This window comes from Oncorhynchus nerka, linkage group LG13, assembly GCF_034236695.1.
Source record: "Oncorhynchus nerka isolate Pitt River linkage group LG13, Oner_Uvic_2.0, whole genome shotgun sequence".
NCBI lineage: Eukaryota > Metazoa > Chordata > Actinopteri > Salmoniformes > Salmonidae > Oncorhynchus > Oncorhynchus nerka.
In genome coordinates, this window is record NC_088408.1 from 27,556,802 (window position 1) to 27,580,801 (window position 24,000).

General features: G+C 50.0%; 1 protein-coding gene across 1 annotated transcript in view; it reads left to right on the forward strand.

Moving 5' to 3' along the window:
- Positions 1 to 24,000, forward strand: part of akap12b (A kinase (PRKA) anchor protein 12b) — a 90,208-nt gene that overhangs the window by 16,446 nt on the left and 49,762 nt on the right. The window contains exon 2 of the mRNA XM_029676451.2: positions 20,108 to 20,213. Coding sequence (XP_029532311.1) covers positions 20,108 to 20,213 — 106 coding nt within the window. The remainder of the gene's footprint in view (positions 1 to 20,107; positions 20,214 to 24,000) is intronic.

Consider the following 24,000-nt stretch of genomic DNA (forward strand, 5'->3'; position numbering starts at 1 on the left):
TGTCTTTTTGCACTGAATCAGTTCCTCACGCTGCTTTCCAACGTCTTATCATCGACTCATTAAGGCCAAGCTCCCGTGCAGCAGCTCTATTTCCTTTTCCAACAGCCAGATCGATCGCCTTCAACTTGAAAGCTTCATCATATGCATTTCTCCGTGTCTTTGCCATGATGAGGGTGACAAAATTACTACGGTAATCAGAATGATGGGAAGTGACGGTGCTCAGTTTTTTGGTGGCATGAATCTTGTGAAAGCGGGAAAAATCCATAAATTAGCCGCGTCATTGTATAAACCGCGAGGTTCAAAGCGTGGGAATAAAGTAGCGGCTTATAGTCCGGAAATTACGGTATAAACAGGTCTGTTGATACTGTCTTTGTTTGGATGGGAACACCTGACACTTGGTTTACTGTACTCTAGTTAGTTATAACTGGTTGTTTACACTAGTGATTACCGTGCAGGCTGATATTATGGCTTTAGGGAAAAAATTTAATTTGCTTTAAAGGGCAGTTTACCAATAACATTGCCAAGCCTGCTTGTAGCTTAGCTGTTTAGTTCCAGTTTCAGTGTCCCCTGATGGATTATGCTGGATCATTATGAGTGGTGCCTCATTAGGTCTAATGAGACAATAACAACCTATTGGAGGTGTGGTTTACATTTACATTTAAGTCATTTAGCAGACGCTCTTATCCAGAGCGACTTACAAATTGGTGCTTTCACCTTATGACATCCAGTGGAACAGCCACTTTACAATAGTGCATCTAGGTCTTTTAAGGGGGGAGGGGAGAAGGATTACTTTATCCTATCCTAGGTATTCCTTAAAGAGGTGGGGTTTCAGGTGTCTCCGGAAGGTGGTGATTGACTCCGCTGTCCTGGCGTCGTGAGGGAGTTTGTTCCACCATTGGGGGGCCAGAGCAGCGAACAGTTTTGACTGGGCTGAGCGGGAACTGTACTTCCTCAGTGGTAGGGAGGCGAGCAGGCCAGAGGTGGATGAACGCAGTGCCCTTGTTTGGGTGTAGGGCCTGATCAGAGCCTGGAGGTAGTGAGGTGCCGTTCCCCTCACAGCTCCGTAGGCAAGCACCATGGTCTTGTAGCGGATGCGAGCTTCAACTGGAAGCCAGTGGAGAGAGCGGAGGAGCGGGGTGACGTGAGAGAACTTGGGAAGGTTGAACACCAGACGGGCTGCGGCGTTCTGGATGAGTTGTAGGGGTTTAATGGCACAGGCAGGGAGCCCAGCCAACAGCGAGTTGCAGTAATCCAGACGGGAGATGACAAGTGCCTGGATTAGGACCTGCGCCGCTTCCTGTGTGAGGCAGGGTCGTACTCTGCGGATGTTGTAGAGCATGAACCTACAGGAACGGGCCACCGCCTTGATGTTATTTGAGAACGACAGGGTGTTGTCCAGGATCACGCCAAGGTTCTTAGCGCTCTGGGACGAGGACACAATGGAGTTGTCAACCGTGATGGCGAGATCATGGAACGGGCAGTCCTTCCCGGGAGGAAGAGCAGCTCCGTCTTGCCGAGGTTCAGCTTGAGGTGATGATCCGTCATCCACACTGATATGTCTGCCAGACATGCAGAGATGCGATTCGCCACCTGGTCGTCAGAAGGGGAAAGGAGAAGATTAATTGTGTGTCGTCTGCATAGCAATGATAGGAGAGACCATGTGAGGTTATGACAGAGCCAAGTGACTTGGTGTATAGCGAGAATAGGAGAGGGCCTAGAACAGAGCCCTGGGGGACACCAGTGGTGAGAGCACGTGGTGAGGAGACGGATTCTCGCCACGCCACCTGGTAGGAGCGACCTGTCAGGTAGGACGCAATCCAAGCGTGGGCCGCGCCGGAGATGCCCAACTCGGAGAGGGTGGAGAGGAGGATCTGATGGTTCACAGTATCGAAGGCAGCCGATAGGTCTAGAAGGATGAGAGCAGAGGAGAGAGAGTTAGCTTTAGCAGTGCGGAGCGCCTCCGTGATACAGAGAAGAGCAGTCTCAGTTGAATGACTAGTCTTGAAACCTGACTGATTTGGATCAAGAAGGTCATTCTGAGAGAGATAGCGGGAGAGCTGGCCAAGGACGGCACGTTCAAGAGTTTTGGAGAGAAAAGAAAGAAGGGATACTGGTCTGTAGTTGTTGACATCGGAGGGATCGAGTGTAGGTTTTTTCAGAAGGGTGCAACTCTCGCTCTCTTGAAGACGGGAGGGACGTAGCCAGCGGTCAGGGATGAGTTGATGAGCGAGGTGAGGTAAGGGAGAAGGTCACCGGAGATGGTCTGGAGAAGAGAGGAGGGGATAGGGTCAAGCGGGCAGGTTGTTGGGCGGCCGGCCGTCACAAGACGTGAGATGTCATCTGGAGAGAGAGGGGAGAAAGAGGTCAGAGCACAGGGTAGGGCAGTGTGAGCAGAACCAGCGGTGTCGTTTGACTTAGCGAACGAGGATCGGATGTCGTCGACCTTCTTTTCAAAATGGTTGACGAAGTCATCTGCAGAGAGGGAGGAGGGGGGAGGGGAGGAGGATTCAAGAGGGAGGAGAAGGTGGCAAAGAGCTTCCTAGGGTTAGAGGCAGATGCTTGGAATTTAGAGTGGTAGAAAGTGGCTTTAGCAGCAGAGACAGAGGAGGAAAATGTAGAGAGGAGGGAGTGAAAGGATGCCAGGTCTGCAGGGAGGCGAGTTTTCCTCCATTTCCGCTCGGCTGCCCGGAGCCCTGTTCTGTGAGCTCGCAATGAGTCGTCGAGCCACGGAGCGGGAGGGGAGGACCGAGCCGGCCTGGAGGATAGGGGACATAGAGAGTCAAAGGATGCAGAAAGGGAGGAGAGGAGGGTTGAGGAGGCAGAATCAGGAGATAGGTTGGAGAAGGTTTGAGCAGAGGGAAGAGATGATAGGATGGAAGAGGAGAGAGTAGCGGGGGAGAGAGAGCGAAGGTTGGGACGGCGCGATACCATCCGAGTAGGGGCAGTGTGGGAAGTGTTGGATGAGAGCGAGAGGGAAAAGGATACAAGGTAGTGGTCGGAGACTTGGAGGGGAGTTGCAATGAGGTTAGTGGAGGAACAGCATCTAGTAAAGATGAGGTCGAGCGTATTGCCTGCCTTGTGAGTAGGGGGAAGGTGAGAGGGTGAGGTCAAAAAGAGGAGAGGAGTGGAAAGAAGGAGGCAGAGAGGAATGAGTCAAAGGTAGACGTGGGGAGGTTAAAGTCGCCCAGAACTGTGAGAGGTGAGCCGTCCTCAGGAAAGGAGCTTATCAAGGCATCAAGCTCATTGATGAACTCTCCGAGGGAACCTGGAGGGCGATAAATGATAAGGATGTTAAGCTTGAAAGGGCTGGTAACTGTGACAGCATGGAATTCAAAGGAGGCGATAGACAGATGGGTAAGGGGAGAAAGAGAGAATGACCACTTGGGAGAGATGAGGATCCCGGTGCCACCACCCCGCTGACCAGAAGCTCTCGGGGTGTGCGAGAGCACGTGGGCGGACGAAGAGAGAGCAGTAGGAGTAGCGGTGTTGTCTGTGGTGATCCATGTTTCCGTCAGAGCCAAGAAGTCGAGGGACTGGAGGGAGACATAGGCTGAGATGAACTCTGCCTTGTTGGCCGCAGATCGGCAGTTCCAGAGGCTACCGGAGACCTGGAACTCCACGTGGGTCGTGCGCGCTGGGACCACCAGATTAGGGTGGCTGCGGCCATGCGGTGTGGAGCGTTTGTATGGTCTGTGCAGAGAGGAGAGAACAGGGATAGACAGACACATAGTTGACAGGCTAGAGAAGAGGCTACGCTAATGCAGAGGAGATTGGAATGACAAGTGGACTACACGTCTCGAATGTTCAGAAAGTTAAGCTTACGTAGCAAGAATCTAATTGACTAAAATGATTAAAATGATAGAGTACTGCTGGGGTAGGCTAGCTGCGTTGTTGACACTACCCTAATCAAGTCGTACCGTTGAGTGTGAAGTTTCTACAATGCTGCTTATCGGGAGCTAGCTGGCTAGCTAGCAGTGTTGGTTACGTTACGTTGCGTAGGAGAACGACAATAGCTGGCTAACTAACCTAGAAAATCGCTCTAGACTACACAATTATCTTTGAAACAAAGACGGCTATGTAGCTAGCTATGTAGCTAGCTACGATCAAACAAATCACACCGTTGGGACTGTAATGAAATGAAGTGAAAAAGTGATACTACCTGTGGAGCGACGCGGAATGCGACCGGGATGCGAAAGTTCTATTCAGTAGACGTTGGCTGGCTGTTGGCTAGCTAGGAGTGTCTCCTACGTTAAGGACGACAAAATAGCTGGCTAGCTAACCTCGGTGAATTAAGATAATCACTCTAAGACTACACACTCTAAACTACACAATTATCTTGGATACGAAGACAGCAAAGACAACTATGTAGCTATCTAATACTACACTAATCAAGTCGTTCGGTTGAGTGTGATAGTTACTACAGTGCTACGGTAGCCGGTGAACGTATGCTAGCTGCTAGGCAGATAGGAGGGCGACGAAATACAATAATAACGCAATTATCACTCTAAGACTCCACACTCTAAGCTACACAATTATCTTGGAAACGAAGACAGCAAAGACAACTATGTAGCTAGCTATGTAGCTAGCTAACACTACACTAATCAAGACGTTCAGTTGAGTGTGATAGTACTACAGTGCTACGGTAGACGGTGAACGTGTTGGACAGATAGGAGACTACGAAATACGATAATTACGCAATTATCTTTGATACAACGACGACTATGTAGCTAGCTAAGAGGAAATTGCTAAGATTAGACAAATCAGACCGTTGTACTATAATGAAATGTAATGAAATGTAATGAAAAAGTTATACAACCTGCAGACCGAAGTGCGGTTTCTCCTTTAAAGTTCTAATGTAGTATCCACCAATACTGGCCCGGGAGGGAGGGAGGGAGGGAGGGAGGGAGGGAGGGAGGGAGGAAGGAAGGAAGGAAGGAGGGAGGGAGTGTCAGAGTGGACAGGTTTTCTGTTGTGTGACAGTGGCTCAAGACAGAATAGTACCCCTGCTCTATGCGTCCTTATTTGTACCTAGTAGTTAACGTAAGGCCCATCTGTGGATATTGAATCTTGTTACTTGGATGAAACAGTGACTTCAGGACACTAAATGGTAACAGAGTGATTGGCGTAGATGGACTGAAATAAGACCCCTGCTTTCTTACTGTTGACTTCCGTCATGTCTCCAGTAATGATGTTTGGAAACGGTTAGGACGAGAAGAAAGTAAAGTAGCAGCATATGAGAAGCAAGAGCCTGACCGGCCATCCGACAAACTAAACTACCATGAATTACATTTTGTTTGTGATTTTGTATCTTTTTACGGGTTGAAATTGAATCAGGGAGGACTGGCGACTGGCTGGTGAACCTGCCGTGTCTCTCTCTGCTCTGCACTGAAGGAACAGTATGTGCCCCTTTTGGCGTTTGTAGCACTGAAGGAACAGTATGTGCCCCTGGCCTGGCGTTTTAGCACTGTATGTGCCCCTGGCCTGGCGTTTGTAGCACTGAAGGAACAGTATGTGCCCCTGGCCTGGCGTTTGTAGCACTGAAGGAACAGTATGTGCCCCTGGCCTGGCGTTTGTGTAGCTGAAGGAACAGTATGTGCCCTGGCCTGGCGTTTGTAGCACTGAAGGAACAGTATGTGCCCCTGGCCTGGCGTTTGTAGCACTGAAGGAACAGTATGTGCCCCTGGCCCGTTTGTAGCCTGCCTGGCGTTTGTAGCACTGAAGGAACAGTATGTGCCCCTGGCCTGGCGTTTGTAGCACTGAAGGAACAGTATGTGCCCCTGGCCTGGCGTTTAGCACTGAAGGAACACTGAAGGAACAGTATGTGCCCCTGGCCTGGCGTTTGTAGCACTGAAGGAACAGTATGTTTGTAGCACTGAAGGAACAGTATGTGCCCCTGGCCTGGCGTTTGTAGCACTGAAGGAACAGTATGTGCCCCTGGCCCTGGCCCCTGGCCTGGCGTTTGTAGCACTGAAGGAACAGTATGTGCCCCTGGCCTGGCGTTTGTAGCACTGAAGGAACAGTAGGAACAGGTATGTGCCCCTGGCCTGGCGTTTGTAGCACTGAAGGAAACATGTGCCCCTGGCCTATGTGTAGCACTGAAGGAACCTGTGCCCCTGGCCTGGCGTTTGTAGCACTGAAGGAACAGTATGTGCCCCTGGCCTGGCGTTTGTAGCACTGAAGGAACAGTATGTGCCCCTGGCCTGGCGTTTGTAGCACTGAAGGAACAGTATGTGCCCCTGGCCTGGCGTTGTAGCACTGAAGGAACAGTATGTGCCCCTGGCCTGGCGTTTGTAGCACTGAAGGAACAGTATGTGCCCCTGGCCTGGCGTTTGTAGCACCAGTATGTGCCCCGTTTGTAGCACTGAAGGAACAGTATGTGAAACAGTATGTGCCCCCCTGGCCTGGCGTTTGTAGCACTGAAGGAACAGTATGTGCCCCCCCGTTTGGCACTGAAGGAACAGTATGTGCCCCTGGCCTGGCGTTTGTAGCACTGAAGGAACAGTATGTGCCCCTGGCCTGGCGTTTGTAGCACTGAAGGAACAGTATGTGCCCCTGGCCTGGCGTTTGTAGCACTGAAGGAACAGTATGTGCCCCTGGCCTGGCGTTTGTAGCACTGAAGGAACAGTATGTGCCCCTGGCCTGGCGTTTGTAGCACTGAAGGAACAGTATGTGCCCCTGGCCTGGCGTTTGTAGCACTGAAGGAACAGTATGTGCCCCCCTGGCCTGGCGTTTGTAGCACTGAAGGAACAGTATGTGCCCCTGGCCTGGCGTTTGTAGCACTGAAGGAACAGTATGTGCCCCTGGCCTGGCGTTTGTAGCACTGAAGGAACAGTATGTGCCCCTGGCCTGGCGTTGGTAGCACTGAAGGAACAGTATGTGCCCCTGGCCTGGCGTTTGTAGCACTGAAGGAACAGTATGTGCCCCTGGCCTGGCGTTTGTAGCACTAGCACTGAAGGAACAGTATGTGCCCCTGGCCTGGCGTTTGTAGCACTGAAGGAACAGTATGTGCCCCTGGCCTGGCGTTTGTAGCACTGAAGGAACAGTATGTGCCCCTGGCCTGGCGTTTGTAGCACTGAAGGAACAGTATGTGCCCCTGCCACGCTGGAACTATCGCAGATTGTTTTCCCCAAAAACTCCTCCTTATTGGACTCCTCATTAGAACACTGTAAGACTCAATGATGAGGGTGTTCCCTTGTGTTCATATTCAGAGATGATCTAAGGTTAACAGAAGGGTTATTCTACTTTTTGACTAGATCTTCGAGATGTTTTTCAACATGACAATGCTATAGTAATTCATTGAGATGGGGAGATACAGTGTGGAGGTCTGGTTCGTGTTACTGCCTGACTCAGATAATCACATCCATGGTTTTTGTATCTGTAGGCTTTACAAAGTCCCCCAAATCTCTTTTCTCACATATGTGTTTAAAGCCCAACCAATCCACGTCACAGGAGATGCTAATCAGAGAGGCTGAAGACCCAGGAATGGAGGAAAGAGGGGGAGGTTTATTATTATTTCAGGGCAGTTTTATGTTAGGTCAATGGGGTCGAGTGCTGGCCAGTGTGGCCTGTCTGTGATCCTGTCCTGGTGGGTCTTGGGGGTGCTGGGGGGTCCTGGGGGTCCTGGGGGGAGGGTAGTTTTTGTTTGTCCCTGTGTGTCTATCAACATGGGCAGGCTCCACTGTAGCAGCCGTTCAGTGGAGGTGCAGGAGTGGGGGGGGTGAAAAACAGACAAATCGTGGGAGGTATAGACTGACAGGGTTCATAGGTTGGTGGGGGGGTTTGATTGACACAAAGACAGGCCACTTGTAGCTTTGGTCTAAACATGAACCTGGTGGGACCTATTGGCCCTGTCCAGATACAGATAAAGCAGGTGTACACACAGAGAACACATACAGTATGTCCTCCCCTTCCTCCCTCAAACACACAAACAAACAACCAGGCCTAAGATACTTTCAAGCTTGGGCTTGCCAGTTTAATTAATCCGTTTGTGTAGGGGGAAGCGTGGAAGGGGCTTGGTGTCTGTGGTTTAACTTATCCGTTTGTGTAGGGGGAAGCGTGGCAGGGGTTTGGTGTCTGTGGTTTAATTAATCAATTTGTGTAGGGGGAAGCGTGGCAGGGGCTTGGTGTCTGTGGTTTAATTAATCAATTTGTGTAGGGGGAAGCGTGGCAGGGGCTTGGTGTCTGTGGTTTAATTAATCAATTTGTGTAGGGGGAAGCGTGGCAGGGGCTTGGTGTCTGTGGTTTAATTAATCAATTTGTGTAGGGGGAAGCGTGGCAGGGGCTTGGTGTCTGGTTTCATTTATCCGTTTGTGTAGGGGGAAGCGTGGCAGGGGCTTGGTGTCTGTGGTTTAACTTATCCGTTTGTGTAGGGGGAAGCGTGGCAGGGGTTTGGTGTCTGTGGTTTAACTCATCCGTTTGTGTAGGGGGAAGCGTGGCAGGGGCTTGGTGTCTGTGGTTTAACTCATCCGTTTGTGTAGGGGGAAGCGTGGCAGGGGCTTGGTGTCTGTGGTTTAACTCATCCGTTTGTGTAGGGGGAAGCGTGGCAGGGGCTTGGTGTCTGTGGTTTAATTAATCAATTTGTGTAGGGGGAAGCGTGGCCGGGGCTTGGTGTCTGTGGTTTAATTAATCAATTTGTGTAGGGGGAAGCGTGGCAGGGGTTTGGTGTCTGTGGTTTAATTAATCAATTTGTGTAGGGGGAAGCGTGGCAGGGGCTTGGTGTCTGGTTTCATTTATCAGTTTGTGTAGGGGGAAGCGTGGCAGGGGCTTGGTGTCTGTGGTTTAACTCATCCGTTTGTGTAGGGGGAAGCGTGGCAGGGGCTTGGTGTCTGTGGTTTAATTAATCCGTTTGTGTAGAGGGAAGCGTGGCAGGGGCTTGGTGTCTGTGGTTTAACTCATCCGTTTGTGTAGAGGGAAGCGTGGCAGGGGCTTGGTGTCTGTGGTTTAATTAATCAATTTGTGTAGGGGGAAGCATGGCAGGGGCTTGGTGTCTGTGGTTTAATTAATCAATTTGTGTAGGGGGAAGCGTGGCAGGGGTTTGGTGTCTGTGGTTTAATTAATCAATTTGTGTAGGGGGAAGCGTGGCAGGGGCTTGGTGTCTGTGGTTTAACTCATCCGTTTGTGTAGGGGGAAGCGTGGCAGGGGCTTGGTGTCTGTGGTTTAATTAATCAATTTGTGTAGGGGGAAGCATGGCAGGGGCTTGGTGTCTGTGGTTTAATTAATCAATTTGTGTAGGGGGAAGCGTGGCAGGGGTTTGGTGTCTGTGGTTTAATTAATCAATTTGTGTAGGGGGAAGCGTGGCAGGGGTTTGGTGTCTGTGGTTTAATTAATCAATTTGTGTAGGGGGAAGCGTGGCAGGGGCTTGGTGTCTGTGGTTTAACTCATCCGTTTGTGTAGGGGGAAGCATGGCAGGGGTTTGGTGTCTGTGGTTTAATTAATCAATTTGTGTAGGGGGAAGCGTGGCAGGGGCTTGGTGTCTGTGGTTTAATTAATCAATTTGTGTAGGGGGAAGCGTGGCAGGGGTTTGGTGTCTGTGGTTTAATTAATCAATTTGTGTAGGGGGAAGAGTGGCAGGGGCTTGGTGTCTGTGGTTTAATTAATCAATTTGTGTAGGGGGAAGCGTGGCAGGGGCTTGGTGTCTGGTTTCATTTATCCGTTTGTGTAGGGGGAAGCGTGGCAGGGATTTGGTGTCTGTGGTTTAACTCATCCGTTTGTGTAGGGGGAAGCGTGGCAGGGGCTTGGTGTCTGTGGTTTAATTAATCAATTTGTGTAGGGAGAAGCGTGACTTTGCTCAGTATCACAGTACTGCAGTATTATGATTTGACATTAAACAATATAAATACAACTGTTCATGAGGCATCTGGTTTCCTTCGCCTCTCGTCATGTTTAACAAAGCTCTTAATACATCTTCAGGACACTAAAGCTTACTGTCAAGTTACTCAAATCACCTTCTAACTTCAACTTCTTGCTGTAAACTTCCACATCCCTGCTATCTTGTACCCAAATCATCCCAATGCTCAACATAGACTATACAATAGCTCTATTGGGTTTATGTTACCCTCTCTGTAGGCTATTGGGTTTATGTTACCCTCTCTGTAGGCTATTGGGTTTATGTTACCCTCTCTGTAGGCTATTGGGTTTATGTTACCCTCTCTGTAGGCTATTGGGTTTATGTTATCCTCTCTGTAGGCTATTTGGTTTATGTTACCCTCTCTGTAGGCTATTGGGTTTATGTTACCCTCTCTGTAGGCTATTGGGTTTATGTTACCCTCTCTGTAGGCTATTGGGTTTATGTTACCCTCTCTGTAGGCTATTGGGTTTATGTTACCCTCTCTGTAGGCTATTGGGTTTATGTTACCCTCTCTGTAGGCTATTGGGTTTATGTTACCCTCTCTGTAGGCTATTGGGTTTATGTTACCCTCTCTGTAGGCTATTGGGTTTATGTTACCCTCTCTGTAGGCTATTGGGTTTATGTTACCCTCTCTGTAGGCTATTGGGTTTATGTTACCCTCTCTGTAGGCTATTGGGTTTATGTTACCTCTCTGTAGGCTATTGGGTTTATGTTACCCTCTCTGTAGGCTATTGGGTTTATGTTACCCTCTCTGTAGGCTATTGGGTTTATGTTACCCTCTCTGTAGACTATTGGGTTTATGTTACCCTCTCTGTAGGCTATTGGGTTTATATTACCCTCTCTGTAGGCTATTGGGTTTATGTTACCCTCTCTGTAGGCTATTGGGTTTATGTTACCCTCTCTGTAGGCTATTGGGTTTATGTTACCCTCTCTGTAGGCTATTGGGTTTATGTTACCCTCTCTGTAGGCTATTGGGTTTATGTTACCCTCTCTGTAGGCTATTGGGTTTATGTTACCATCTCTGTAGGCTATTTGAGGCTGACCACCATTCACACATTTCAGGGTTTGTTTGAGGAGATTTAAGTGATTTTCTGTAATGCTGAATTAAGTGATATTTGTGGGAGAATGAGTTACTTGTTCCATTTGTCTCAAAGCAAGAGTCTCTCTGTCTGTCTGAATGAGCTCAGTCAACATAATCAAATTGGCTGCAAAGGAGTTGGATAATGATGGACTGAACGAGGACCTTGTCTTATATAAGATGTGAATGACTTTCTGAGAGCAAACTGGATAACCCAGTAAGTTGTCTTCTCTCTCTCATCTTTTTCCACTTTATCTTCTCAGTCAAAGACTTTGTTCTTGTCTTATATTTCTCTCTCCCTCTTGTTTTGTTTTTCTTATTCTTCCCTGCCCCTCCATCTCTCCATCCATCCATCCATCCATCCATCCATCCATCCATCCATCCATCCATCCATCCATCCATCCATCCATCCATCCATCTCTCCATCCATCCATCCATCCATCCATCCATCCATCCATCCATCCATCCATCCATCCATCCATCCATCCATCCATCCATCCATCCATCCATCCATCCATCCATCCATCCATCCATCTCTCCATCCATCCATCCATCCATCTCTCCATCCATCCATCTCTCCATCCATCCATCCATCTCTCCATCCATCCATCCATCCATCCATCTCTCCATCCATCCATCTCTCCATCTCTCCATCCATCCATCCACCTTCTCTTCTCTTTCCATCATAGTTTTCCATCTTAACTCCAAATAGGTCATTTTGTTGACCTCTGCCCGAGTGTGTATGTTTTGTGTTTTCCATATATGGCCAATGTTGTCTGACTACAACTGGAGTACAGAAACAGATATGATGATAAGACTGAGATGTCTTATTTAAGATACTGTTTAAGAGGTAGAGAGAGAGGTAGAGAGAGGTAGAGAGAGAGAGAGAGAGAGGTAGAGAACACCAAATAATGCATGCAGAGCAGAATTAGGCCGATACCCACTAATTATCAAAATCCAGAGAGCCGTTAAATTCTACAACCACCTAAAAGGAAGCGATTCACAAACCTTCCATAACAAAGCCATCACCTACAGAGAGATGAACCTGGAGAAGAGTCCCCTAAGCAAGCTGGTCCTGGGGCTCTGTTCACAAACACAAACACACCCTACAGAGCCCCAGGACAGCAACACAATTAGACCCAACCATATCATGAGAAAACAAAAAGATAATTACTTAACACATTGGAAAGAATTAACAAAAAAACAGAGCAAACTAGAATGCTATTTGGCCCTACACAGAGAGTACACAGCGGCAGAATACCTGACCACTGTGACTGACCCAAAATTAAGGAAAGCTTTGACTATGTACAGACTCAGTGAGCATAGCCTTGCTATTGAGAAAGGCCGCCGTAGGCAGACATGGCTCTCAAGAGAAGACAGGCTATGTGCTCACTGCCCACAAAATGAGGTGGAAACTGAGCTGCACTTCCTAACCTCCTGCCCAATGTATGACCATATTAGAGAGACATATTTCCCTCAGATTACACAGATCCACAAAGAATTCGAAAACAAATCCAATTTTGAAAAACTCCCATATGTACTGGGTGAAATTGTGACAGTGTGCCATCACAGCAGCAAGATTTGTGACCTGTTGCCACGAGAAAAGGGCAACCAGTGAAGAACAAACACCATTGTAAATATTTATGCTTATTTATTTTATCTTGTGTCCTTTAACCATTTGTACATTGTAAAACACTATATATATAATATGACATTTGTAATGTCTTTACTGTTTTGAAACTTCTGTATGTGTAATGTTTACTGTTAATTTTTGTTGTTTTTCACTTTATATATTCACTTTGTATGTTGTCTACCTCACTTGCTTTGGCAATGTTAACACATGTTTCCCATGCCAATAAAGCCCTTGAATTGAATTGAATTGAATTGAGAGAGAGGTAGAGAGACAGCACAGGCCTGCGGAAGCCCAGTTATGTGAAAGGACATAACTAGATCATGTAGACTGGAGAGACCTGCAGAGAGCTCAGAGAAGTACACTTGGTTATACTGCATAAAAAAATGCATTAATAAATTTAACATCAGATGAAAAGTCACCGAATAGTGACATTACAGAATCACGTTAGCTAGTTATGTTAGATGTAATTTACTGAGTTAGAGCAGTTTATAGAGCTATATTGGACTAAATAAGACGCAGAGTTTATGTCATCGAGCCTCTGTTGTTAGGTTTGCTGTTACTGAGCCATGCTAGTATAATCTAGGTTTCTTATTGATGCTCTCTGTGCCAGATTGTAACGCTGCCATAAGCAGAGGGCCAGTAGATCACACGCTACAGACAGTGTTACCACAACAAACAGCCAGAACACACACACGTATACACACACACATATACACACACGCAACACCCACACAAAACACGCACACAAAACACACACACATATGCACGTGCATACCTGACAGACACATTCACACACACATACGCATGGCACGGCAAACACTCCCACACAGACACACACAAACACACACACTCAGAGCTGGAGAGAAGGAGAAAGTGAGAGAAGAGACTAGGCCAGGGGTCCCGCTAGTCTTTGATCCCAGGTATGTTATGAATGTAGGGGTCAGGTTTAATAGACGTGTGCTGGAGGTTAGGAGACATTAATGGAGCAGGGAGGGGTGGCAGCAGATAGACATGTCCACTAAGAGATGACAAACGTGGGGGAACTGAACTCACAGCCCAGGACTCCAGAGTGTTCAGGTTTTTGCTTGCTTAACACAACAAAACATGCAGATCCTCTGGGGGACTCTGATTGAGATGGACTTGTCCCTTGCCACTTTCCTCGCCTTCTGTCTCCTTGTCTCCTCTCCTTCCCCTAATCTCTCCTCTCCCCACATATCTCCTCCTCTTCCCCTCTCCTCTCCCCTCCTATCTCCTCTTCTCCTCCTCATTTGTTCCTTTCCCATTTTTCCTCCACACCCTGTTGGTCTCTCCTCTTCTTCTCTCCTCTCTCCCCTCTGGGACTCTATCCTCACCATGAGTGAGGGCACAAGGTTAGCTCTGTGCTGTAGAAGCTCACCAGCTATCAGGTGATCTACTGTTCTATGGCCTCTGCTTCTCCAGATGTAAGGCCTGTAGTACTGTCCCTTTAAGACATGTCTGTACATCTCTGATTAAACAGTATTTGCCAGATGGGGTGAATGGTGGTTTATGGTGCAGGCTGTTCTTGTAATGTCCTCTGTGTAGTGTCCTCTGTGTAGTGTCCTCTGTGTAGTGTCCTCTGTGTAGTGTCCTCTGTGTAGTGTCCTCTGTGTAGTGTTCTCTGTGTAGTGTTCTCTGTGTAGTGTCCTCTGTGTAGTGTCCTCTGTGTAGTGTCCTCTGTGTAGTGTCCTCTGTGTAGTGTCCTCTGTGTAGTGTCCTCTGTGTAGTGTTCTCTGTGTAGTGTCCTCTGTGTAGTGTCCTCTGTGTAGTGTCCTCTGTGTAGTGTCCTCTGTGTAGTGCTCTGTTACTAATTCACCCCTGGGGTTGGATGTACTATCTAGATGTTCAATCATCAGAGCCCCTCTTGTCTTAGCCTATGTTGGGTGGAGGGGTAGGAGATCTTGGTCTCGTCAGGGTCTCTTTCTCTGTCTAACTGTATGTCTTCATCATATTGACTAAAGCTGCAGGGAGATGCCTCAGGTGTGGTTACCTGTGGATTCACGTTAGCGTGTAATTGTGTTTTCTGAGGTCAGGAGTTGCTTTGAAGACAGAGGGAGGCAGTGAGGAGGGAGAGAGAAGAGTGGTTCGAAATGTGTAGAGTATTTATATGAACTAATATATTATGTCTGTAAAATGGGAGTTTTTTATATTTTTATAAAAATGATAAAAAATGTAATAAATACAATTTTTAGAGGTGTAATTAGACAGCTGCATCACCCACCCCCCTCTCTCTCCCTCTCTCTATGGGGTGGAGGGGTGTGTGTAGGCTAGCGCTCTGTAGAGTCATTTAGGGGACAGCAGCATGTCTGTCCTGGAGTCTATGCAACAATGAGAGAGAAAGAGAGAGAGAGAGAGACAGACAGAGAGAAAGAGAGAGAGAGACTTAACCCTAAATCCCTGTAAGTTGCTCCGGATAAGAGTGCCTCCTAAATGATTCAAATGTCAAATGTAGAGTATCGTCAAAATGGGAGCTTTTAGTAAGTGCCTGTGTCTTTGTGTGTACAGAGGAAAGGGTACACAAGCCTGCTGGTCAAGACCGGTGAGTTACAGAGAGAGAGAAAGTTGAGTAAGACAGGGCTCCAGAACCCTGACCTCTTATCTACTGTCAGAGAGAAGGCATCTCAGGACCCCATGCTGTGTGGGTGTGTGTTTCTGTTGTAGTAGGCACAGTCTTATTATACAAGCCCTAAACCCTCTCAGGCATCCTAAACACTCTAGCCATCCTCATAGGAACTGTATGACTTCAGAATGACCCCTAGGAGAGCTTGTGAGGGAGAGAAACGTCTAGCCTCTGACCATGTATCTCAGAACATTGAGAATGGAGCCATGGCGTTTCTAACACACCTCAAAAGTTGTGGTATTTTTATAGGGGTGAGGTAACATGAGGACAAGAATAGGGAGTGTGGGGAGTGAACCTGGAGGGGTTGAGGTGAGGTTAGAGCAAGGATTGGTGAGGTGAGTGGATTGGGAAAGAGAGCGAGGGGTGTGGGTCTGGTTGCCCCTGAGGAGTCTTGTGAAGAGGGCACGGAATGCTGGGAATGCCAATCATGAGGTAGGCCAGAGAGGGCGGGGTCACTAGAGGTCAAAGGGGCACCTGCTGGTCTCTACTTAAAGCTGATCATCAGGCCCCTAAGGACTTCAGAGGCCGTGAGTTAAACTACAGGAGCGACTCCATCTCCCATTCAGCAGAGATATATTTCATCATGTTCATAGTTTCCTATGAGTCTCCACATTAAACTGACCTGCCCGTTTGCTTGGCCATATTTCACAGTCTCATTCCCTTCTCATTTCTCTCTCTCTCTCTCTCACCTCCTTTCTCCCTATTTTCCTCTCTTTATCTCATACTCCTTCTCATCCTGTTGCTCTTCCTTTCTCTCTTTTTTTCTCATCTTCTCTTTGTTGTGGCCAACTTACATCAGCTTGTAAGAAAAGCTCTCGCTCTCCCTCTCTCTCTCCCTCTCTCTTTCCCTCTCTCTATCTTTCTCATCTTCTCTTTGTTGTGGCCAACTTATATCAGCAAGAAAGAGCTGTTTGTGATGGCCCTCTCTCCCTCCCTCTCTCTTTCCCTCTCTCTTTATCTCACTCTCCCTCCCTCTCTCCCTTTCTCTCTCTCTCCCTCCCTCTCTCTTTCCCTCTCTCTCTCACTCTCGATCTCTCCCTCCCTCCCTCCCTCCCTCCCTCCCTCTCTCTCTCTCTCTCTCTCTCTCTCTCTCTCTCTCTCTCTCTCTCCCTCCCTCTCCCCCTCTCTTTTCTCAGCCTTTCTATCTAGTTCTATAACAGATCGTCTTTCAGGGTTTTCCTGGAGAAATCTCAGCCGTTGGGAATGGGACACTGAGTCAGGGCTCCATTAGTTAGATCAAGGTCTCCATAGGGAGAGACTGTATTAAAGTATCCACAGCCCCAGCCCCAACCCTAGCACCAGCCCCAGCCCCAACCCTAGCACCAGCCCCAACCCGAGCACCAGCCCCAGCCCCAACCCTAGCACCAGCCCCAACCCGAGCACCAGCCCCAGCCCCAACCCTAGCACCAGCCCCAACCCGAGCACCAGCCCCAACCCTAGCACCAGCACCAGCCCCAACCCTAGCACCATCCCCAGCCCCAACCCTAGCACCAGCCCCAACCCTAGCACCAGCCCCAACCCTAGCACCAGCCCCAACCAGCCCCAAGCACCAGCCCCAGCCCCAACCCTAGCACCAGCCCCAACCCGAGCACCAGCCCCAACCCTAGCACCAGCCCCAACCCGAGCACCAGCCCCAACCCTAGCACCAGCACCAGCCCCAACCCTAGCACCATCCCCAGCCCCAACCCTAGCACCAGCCCCAACCCTAGCACCAGCCCCAGCCCCAACCCTAGCACTAGCCCCAACCCTAGCACCAGCCCCAACCCTAGCACCAGCCCCAACCCTAGCACCAGCCCCAATCCCAGCACCAGCCCCAACCCCAATCCCAGCACCATCCCCAACCCCAGTACCAGCCCCAACCCTAGCACCAGCCCCAACCCTAGCACCAGCCCCAACCCCAGCCCCAACCCAACCCTAGCACCAGCCCCAACCCTAGCACCAGCCCCAACCCCAATCCCAGCACCATCCCCAACCCCAGCACCAGCCCCAACCCTAGCACCAGCCCCAACCCTAGCACCAGCCCCAACCCCAACCTTAGCACCAGCCCCAGCCCCAACCCCAGTACCAGCCCCAATCCTAGCATCATCCCCAGCCCCAACCCTAGCACCAGCCCCAACCCTAGCACCAGCCGCAACCCTAGCACCAGCCCCAACCCTAGCACCAGCCCCAACCCTAGCACCAGCCCCAACCCTAGCACCAGCCCCAACCCTAGCACCAACCCCAGCCCCAACCCGAGCACCAGCCCCAACCCTAGTACCAGCCCCATCCCTAGCACCAGCCGCAACCCTAGCACCAGCCCCAGCCCAACCCTAGCATCAGCCCCAACCCTAGCACCAACCCCAGCCCCAACACTAGCACCAGCCCCAACCCTACTACCATCCCCAACCCCAGCACCAGCCCAACCCCGATCCCAGCACCATCCCCAGCACCAGCCCCAACCCCAGCACCAGCCCCAACCCTAGCACCAGCCCCAACCCCAGCACCATCCCCAGCCCCGGCCTCAGCCCCAGCCCCAACCCTAGCACCAGCCCCAACCCTAGCACCATCCCCAAACCCTCCCCAGCCCCAACCCTAGCACCAGCCCCAACCCTGGCACCAGCCCCAGCCCCAACCCCAGCACCAGCCCCAACCCAACCCTAGCACCAGCCCAAACCCTAGCACCAGCCCAAACCCTAGCACCAGCCCCAACCCCAGCACCAGCCCCAACCCCAATCCCACCACCATCCCCAACCCTAGCACCAGCCCCAACCCTAGCACCAGTCCCAACCCTAGCACCAACCCCCTCTAGCACCAGCCCCAACCCCAGCCCCAACCCTAGCACCAGCCCCAACCCCAGCCCCAACCCTAGCACCAGTCCCAACCCTAGCACCAGGCCCAACCCCATCACCTGCCCCAACCCTAGCACCATCCCCAACCCTAGCACCAGCCCCAACCCCAACCCCAGCCCCAACCCTAGCACCAGCAACCCAGCACCAACCCCAGCACCAGCCCCAACCCTAGCACCAGCCCCAACCCCAATACCAGCCCCAACCCTAGCACCAGCCCCAATCCTAGCACCAGCCCCAACCCTAGCACCAGCCCCAACACCAACCCTAGCACCAGCCCCAACCCTAGCACCAGCCCCAACCCCAGCACCATCCCCAACCCCAGCCCCAACCCTAGCACCATCCCCAACCCCAGCACCAACCCCAGCACCATCCCCAAACCTAGCACCAGCCCCAACCCTAGCACCAGCCCCAGCCCAACCCTAGCACCAGCCCCAACCCCAGCACCAGCCCCAAGACCCAACCCCAGCCCCAACCCTATCACCAGCCCCAGCCCGACCCTAGCACCAGCCCCAACCCCAGCACCAGCCCCAAGACCCAACCCCAGCCCCAACCCCAGCACCAGCCCCAACCCTAGCACCATCCCCAACCCTATCACCAGCCCCAACCCTAGCACCAGCCCTAGCACCAGCCCCAACCCTATCACCAACCCCAACCCTAGCACCAGCCCCAACCCTAGCACCAACCCCAGCACCAGCCCCAACCCTAGCACCAGCCCCAACCCCAATACCAGCCCCAACCCAACACCAGCCCCAATCCTAGCACCAGCACCAGCCCCAACCCTAGCACCAGCCCCAACCCCAGCACCATCCCCAACCCCAGCCCCAACCCTAGCACCATCCCCAACCCCAGCACCAGCCCCAAGACCCAACCCCAGCCCCAACCCCAGCACCAGCCCCAACCCCAGCACCAGCCCCAACCCCAGCACCAGCCCCAACCCTAGCACCAGCCCCAACCCCAGCCCCAACCCCAGCACCAGCCCCATCCCCAACCCTAGCACCAGCCCCAACCCCAGCCCCAGCCCCAGCCCCAATCCCAGCACCAGCCCCAACCCTAGCACCAGCCCCAACCCCAGCACCAGCCCCAGCCCCAACCCTAGCACCAGCCCCAACCCCAGCACCAGCCCCAACCCCAGCCCCAACCCTAGCACCAGCACCAGCCCCAACCCCAGACCCAACCCCAGCACCAGCCCCAGCCCCAACCCTAGCACCAGCCCCAACCCCAGCACCAGCCCCAACCCCAGCACCAGCCCCAGCCCCAACCCTAGCACCAGCCCCAACCCCAGCACCAGCCCCAGCACCAGCCCCAACCCTAGCACCAGCCCCAACCCTAGCACCAGCCCCAACCCCAGCACCAGCCCCAGCCCCAACCCTAGCACCAGCCCCAACCCCAGCACCAGCCCCAACCCCAGCACCAGCCCCAGCCCCAACCCTAGCACCAGCCCCAACCCCAGCACCAGCCCCAGCCCCAACCCCAGCACCAGCCCCAACCCCAGCACCAGCCCCAACCCCAGCACCAGCCCCCCCAACCCTAGCACCAGCCCGCTGCCAAAGATCTGTTGGGACTCTGATGCCGTGATGAGGGCAGAAAGATACAGTGTGTCTGTCTGCTCGTGTATCTTGTTAGCATGGTAGCATGAAACAGATGTGGGAAGGTGTGTACTGTAGCTACTCTGTTATGAATTTGACATGATGTGCCATTAGTTGAATGGAGGAAAACCCTTTTTATGGTTTGGCTGCTGTCTTGACATGACAATGAATGGATTGAATAGTGTGGGAGACTGTGTTTTGTTACTGATTAGTATCTCTGCTATAGTGTATTATTGTTGGAGCTATCTAACAGTGCTGTGTTTCCTCTCTCTCTCTCTCTCTGTCTCTCTCTATGTCTCTCTCTCTCTCTGACTGTCTGTCACTCTCTCTTTCTGACTGTCTGTCACTCTCTCTTTCTGTCTGTCTGTCACTCTCTCTCTCTCTGTCATTCTCTCTGTCTCTGTCTCTCTCTCTCATGCACTCTCTCTCTCTCTCTCATGCACTCTCTCTCATGCACTCTCTCTCTCTCTCTCTCATGCACTCTCTCTCCTCATCAGCTCCAGCAGACGAATGGACAGATCTCCATCTCCAGTTTGATTGGGAAGGTAGACGAGCAGACAGAGCTCCATGGCCACTCAGAGGACAACACGCTAACAGAGGAAGGTAAGAGAGAGTTGTATATTCACTATATATCTATGTGATTGTGTGTTTGTCTGTGAACTAGTGTTTATGTATGGAGTGTCTGTGTGCTTTCGATATGCAGATGTGTGGGGGTGCGTGTGTGTGTGTGTGTGTGTGTGTGTGTGTGTGTGTGTGTGCATGTGAGGGAGAGAGAGAATGTGTGGTATGGCCCCTGACTGACACAAAAACAACCTGCCACCCATGTTCAGCCTCTGGCCCTACAGCTATGTCCTCCTGAGAGCCTCTTGATCCTTCACTAATCTCTCTGTCAACACTGAAGGGACACCTACGCAGTCTCCTATTGTAACAGGTTGCTCACACACTCACATATCCAACATACGCAACACACATCTGGACTGCATGGAGGCTCCGAGGAGTTGTTCTAGGTAATCCAATGTAAGACTGTGTGCAGACATGCCTATCCACTTAAAGTAGCCTAACAGTAATTTGTCTGTGGGGTCTTAAAACTAAAGCCAGGTAGAATTCCTTGCTCTTAAAGCTGAGTTTCTGTGGTCGGCATCTGGAAGATAGGGAGGAGACATACAGGAGTGCGGAATGCATAATACATTTTAAAAAATATAGATAATCAGTAACTGACCCAACATCATTGGGTTGGGGGCCATGTTTTTCCTATGATATCAGATACATTTTCCCAGCGTTGTCATGGAAACAAGCCTGAACTTTCCGCCGTCCTGCTCTGGTTCGCCGTCTCCCTCTGTGTGTGTTTGTTTATTTGCTTTAAGGTTCCTTCGTGGTCTCCCTCTATCTGGGAGGGCTGCAGGAGCACGGCTTCCCAACCTAAATATTTAGCAGGCCGTGACCTGGCTCGGCACCGTTTAATAACTCCGCTCAGCCAGGGGAAGGAGTAACTCTATACTACTTTAAACAGACAGATATGTCACATACCACACCGTCAAAAAGCCTGTTTAATAACCTATTTAATGAAGCGATTCTGTACGTTTATCGAGTAACCGAATACCCTTCAGAACAGAGAGATATGGTATGTACGTAGAGAATGATTTGATGAGCTGAGCCCTATTCTATATGAATGTACTGAAATCTGATTTAATTCTGTAGATAGTCCTGTGGAAATGAGGAGGGTTGAGGTGAAAACATTCACGGTGGAAAATATACACCGAAGTTACTGAAGTTACTTTGATAGGTTTTCTCATAAGTAATAAGGATATATCAAATGTGTCTTCAACCATGATGAAGATTGAAGGAATCCTCTTAAACAAGACTGTCAAACATACGGCCTGTGGGCCGGATCTGGTTTGGGGAAAAAATCTAGAATTGACTGCTAGGAATTAGGCAAACAAATCATCCGTCCTCTGGACCTCGTTGAAGACCGGACGAATCCCCTGGGGCAAAATGAGTTTGACACCCCTGCTTTAAAACATTTGGCTGAAATGATACAGCCGGTGGCCCTTCAGGCCCACCTCCTGTGTGTAGTGATATACCCCTTACATACCAAGACGTTTTGCTGCCAATTTGACCATGGCTCCAACTTTTTGGCACCTTTTCTTATATCTAAAAGGTATTGCTCACAACAAAGCCTGTACTTTTATTTCCACTAACTGAGGCAGTCATGAATGCGGTGAAGTTCTGCCCGCGGTTTAGTATGAAACGTCGCCATAATGCCGAGGCGGTATCGGCACGCACTATGCTCTTAAGCTCTTGATGGTTGCTAGGCAGCGCCCGTTACAGGCTGTTACCATCATCGTGGTAGTTCTAAACTTTGCCAGGCATATCACTTGGCATAGCCCACCACTATACACTGTTTTCTTAACCTCATCTGGATGGATCCGGAGATATGTCCTGTGGAAATTATTATCACTGAATGGCGGAAATATTTCAATGAAGTAGGCTAATAAAATTAAAGGCATGTATCAAATGATTGCTTACTGACACTCCCAAAGTTATTTGAGGCAATAGCGTACCGGTTTGTTGTCAACTACATGATCATTATCGGACAGTTTTGATTGGCACAGTGCCATCGCGTTGCTTTGCATGTGGAAACTCGTCTTCATAAATCAATCAATGTCAGATCCTTGTTTTCACTGAATCTTCATTTGGAAATGTGGTCACAGTCAGGCGGGTGGAATGGTGAGCGCTGTTCAGGACCAACTTTAGTCTAGTTGGCTCATTTCTAAGCACTATGACAGCAGTGTCACTCAAGTTGTGTGGGGAAAAGATCATTTCTATTTTATTCTGTAATATTTCAGTGTATTCTTTAAATACGGTATGTGTGTGTTGACTGTGATCAGGGCAGGGAAATGTGGGTCTTGTCTGTTTAATGAACAAAATAACTAACTATATTTCATTTGCATGGAGCAGCCATGTAGCCTAGGCTGCACAGACCAGTAGCCGAACATAATTCAACTCAAAATATTTTATTCTGTTCTTTTGAAAATACATTTGATTAGTCTTATAATGTTTCTTAGGACCTGCCTAAACAAATAAAACATGTATTTCTTTGTGATGGTGTATATTCAATGAATTTACTTAAGTAGCTGCCCACCCACATCGACACACATGTACCCCCACTCTTTAACTTGCCATCATGTGCACGGAAGGTATAAAAGGCTGATGCCGGCAAGAATGTGGTCAAATTCAGCCTGCTTGAAAAGGGCTCATGTAAACATTGCCCCATTTCTTTGAACAGGCAACCTACCGTAAATCATATGTGAGAAGTGTAATAGATAGCTCTGCTTGTAACGATACATAGATATATGTGGGTTTATCTGCTGTACTGCACCAGGCGGGAGGGAGAACCTTTGAAGTCTGAATGTTTACTCTGTGGTAGCAGGAGAGAATAGTCTGTCGTCTCTGTGGTAGCAGGAGAGAATAGTCTGTCGTCTCTGTGGTAGCAGGAGAGAATAGTCTGTAGTCTCTGTGGTAGCAGGAGAGAATAGTCTGTAGTCTCTGTGGTAGCAGGAGAGAATAGTCTGTAGTCTCTGTGGTAGCAGGAGAGAATAGTCTGTCGTCTCTGTGGTAGCAGGAGAGAATAGTCTGTCGTCTCTGTGGTAGCAGGAGAGAATAGTCTGTCGTCTCTGTGGTAGCAGGAGAGAATAGTCTGTCGTCTCTGTGGTAGCAGGAGAGAATAGTCTGTCGTCTCTGTGGTAGCAGGAGAGGATAGTCTGTAGTCTCTGTGGTAGCAGGAGAGAATAGTCTGTCGTCTCTGTGGTAGCAGGAGAGGATAGTCTGTAGTCTCTGTGGTAGCAGGAGAGGATAGTCTGTAGTCTCTGTGGTAGTAGGAGAGAATAGTCTGTCATCTCTGTGGTAGTAGGAGAGAATAGTCTGTCGTCTCTGTGGTAGTAGGAGAGAATAGTCTGTCGTCTCTGTGGTAGCAGGAGAGGATAGTCTGTCGTCTCTGTGGTAGCAGGAGAGGATAGTCTGTCGTCTCTGTGGTAGCAGAGTAACCATTTATCCGGAGGCTGCATTCATTGTAGCTGGGGATTTTAACAAAGCTAATCTGAAAACAAGACTCCCTAAATTTTATCAGCATATCGATTGCGCAACCAGGGGTGGTAAAACCTTGGATCATTGTTACTCTAACTTCCGCGACGCATATAAGGCCCTGCCCCGCCCCCCTTTCGGAAAAGCTGACCACGACTCCATTTTGTTGATCCCTGCCTACAGGCAGAAACTTAAACAAGAGGCTCCCACGCTGAGGTCTGTCCAACGCTGGTCAGACCAAGCTGACTCCACACTCCAAGACTGCTTCCATCACGTGGACTGGGACATGTTTCGTATTGCGTCAGATAAA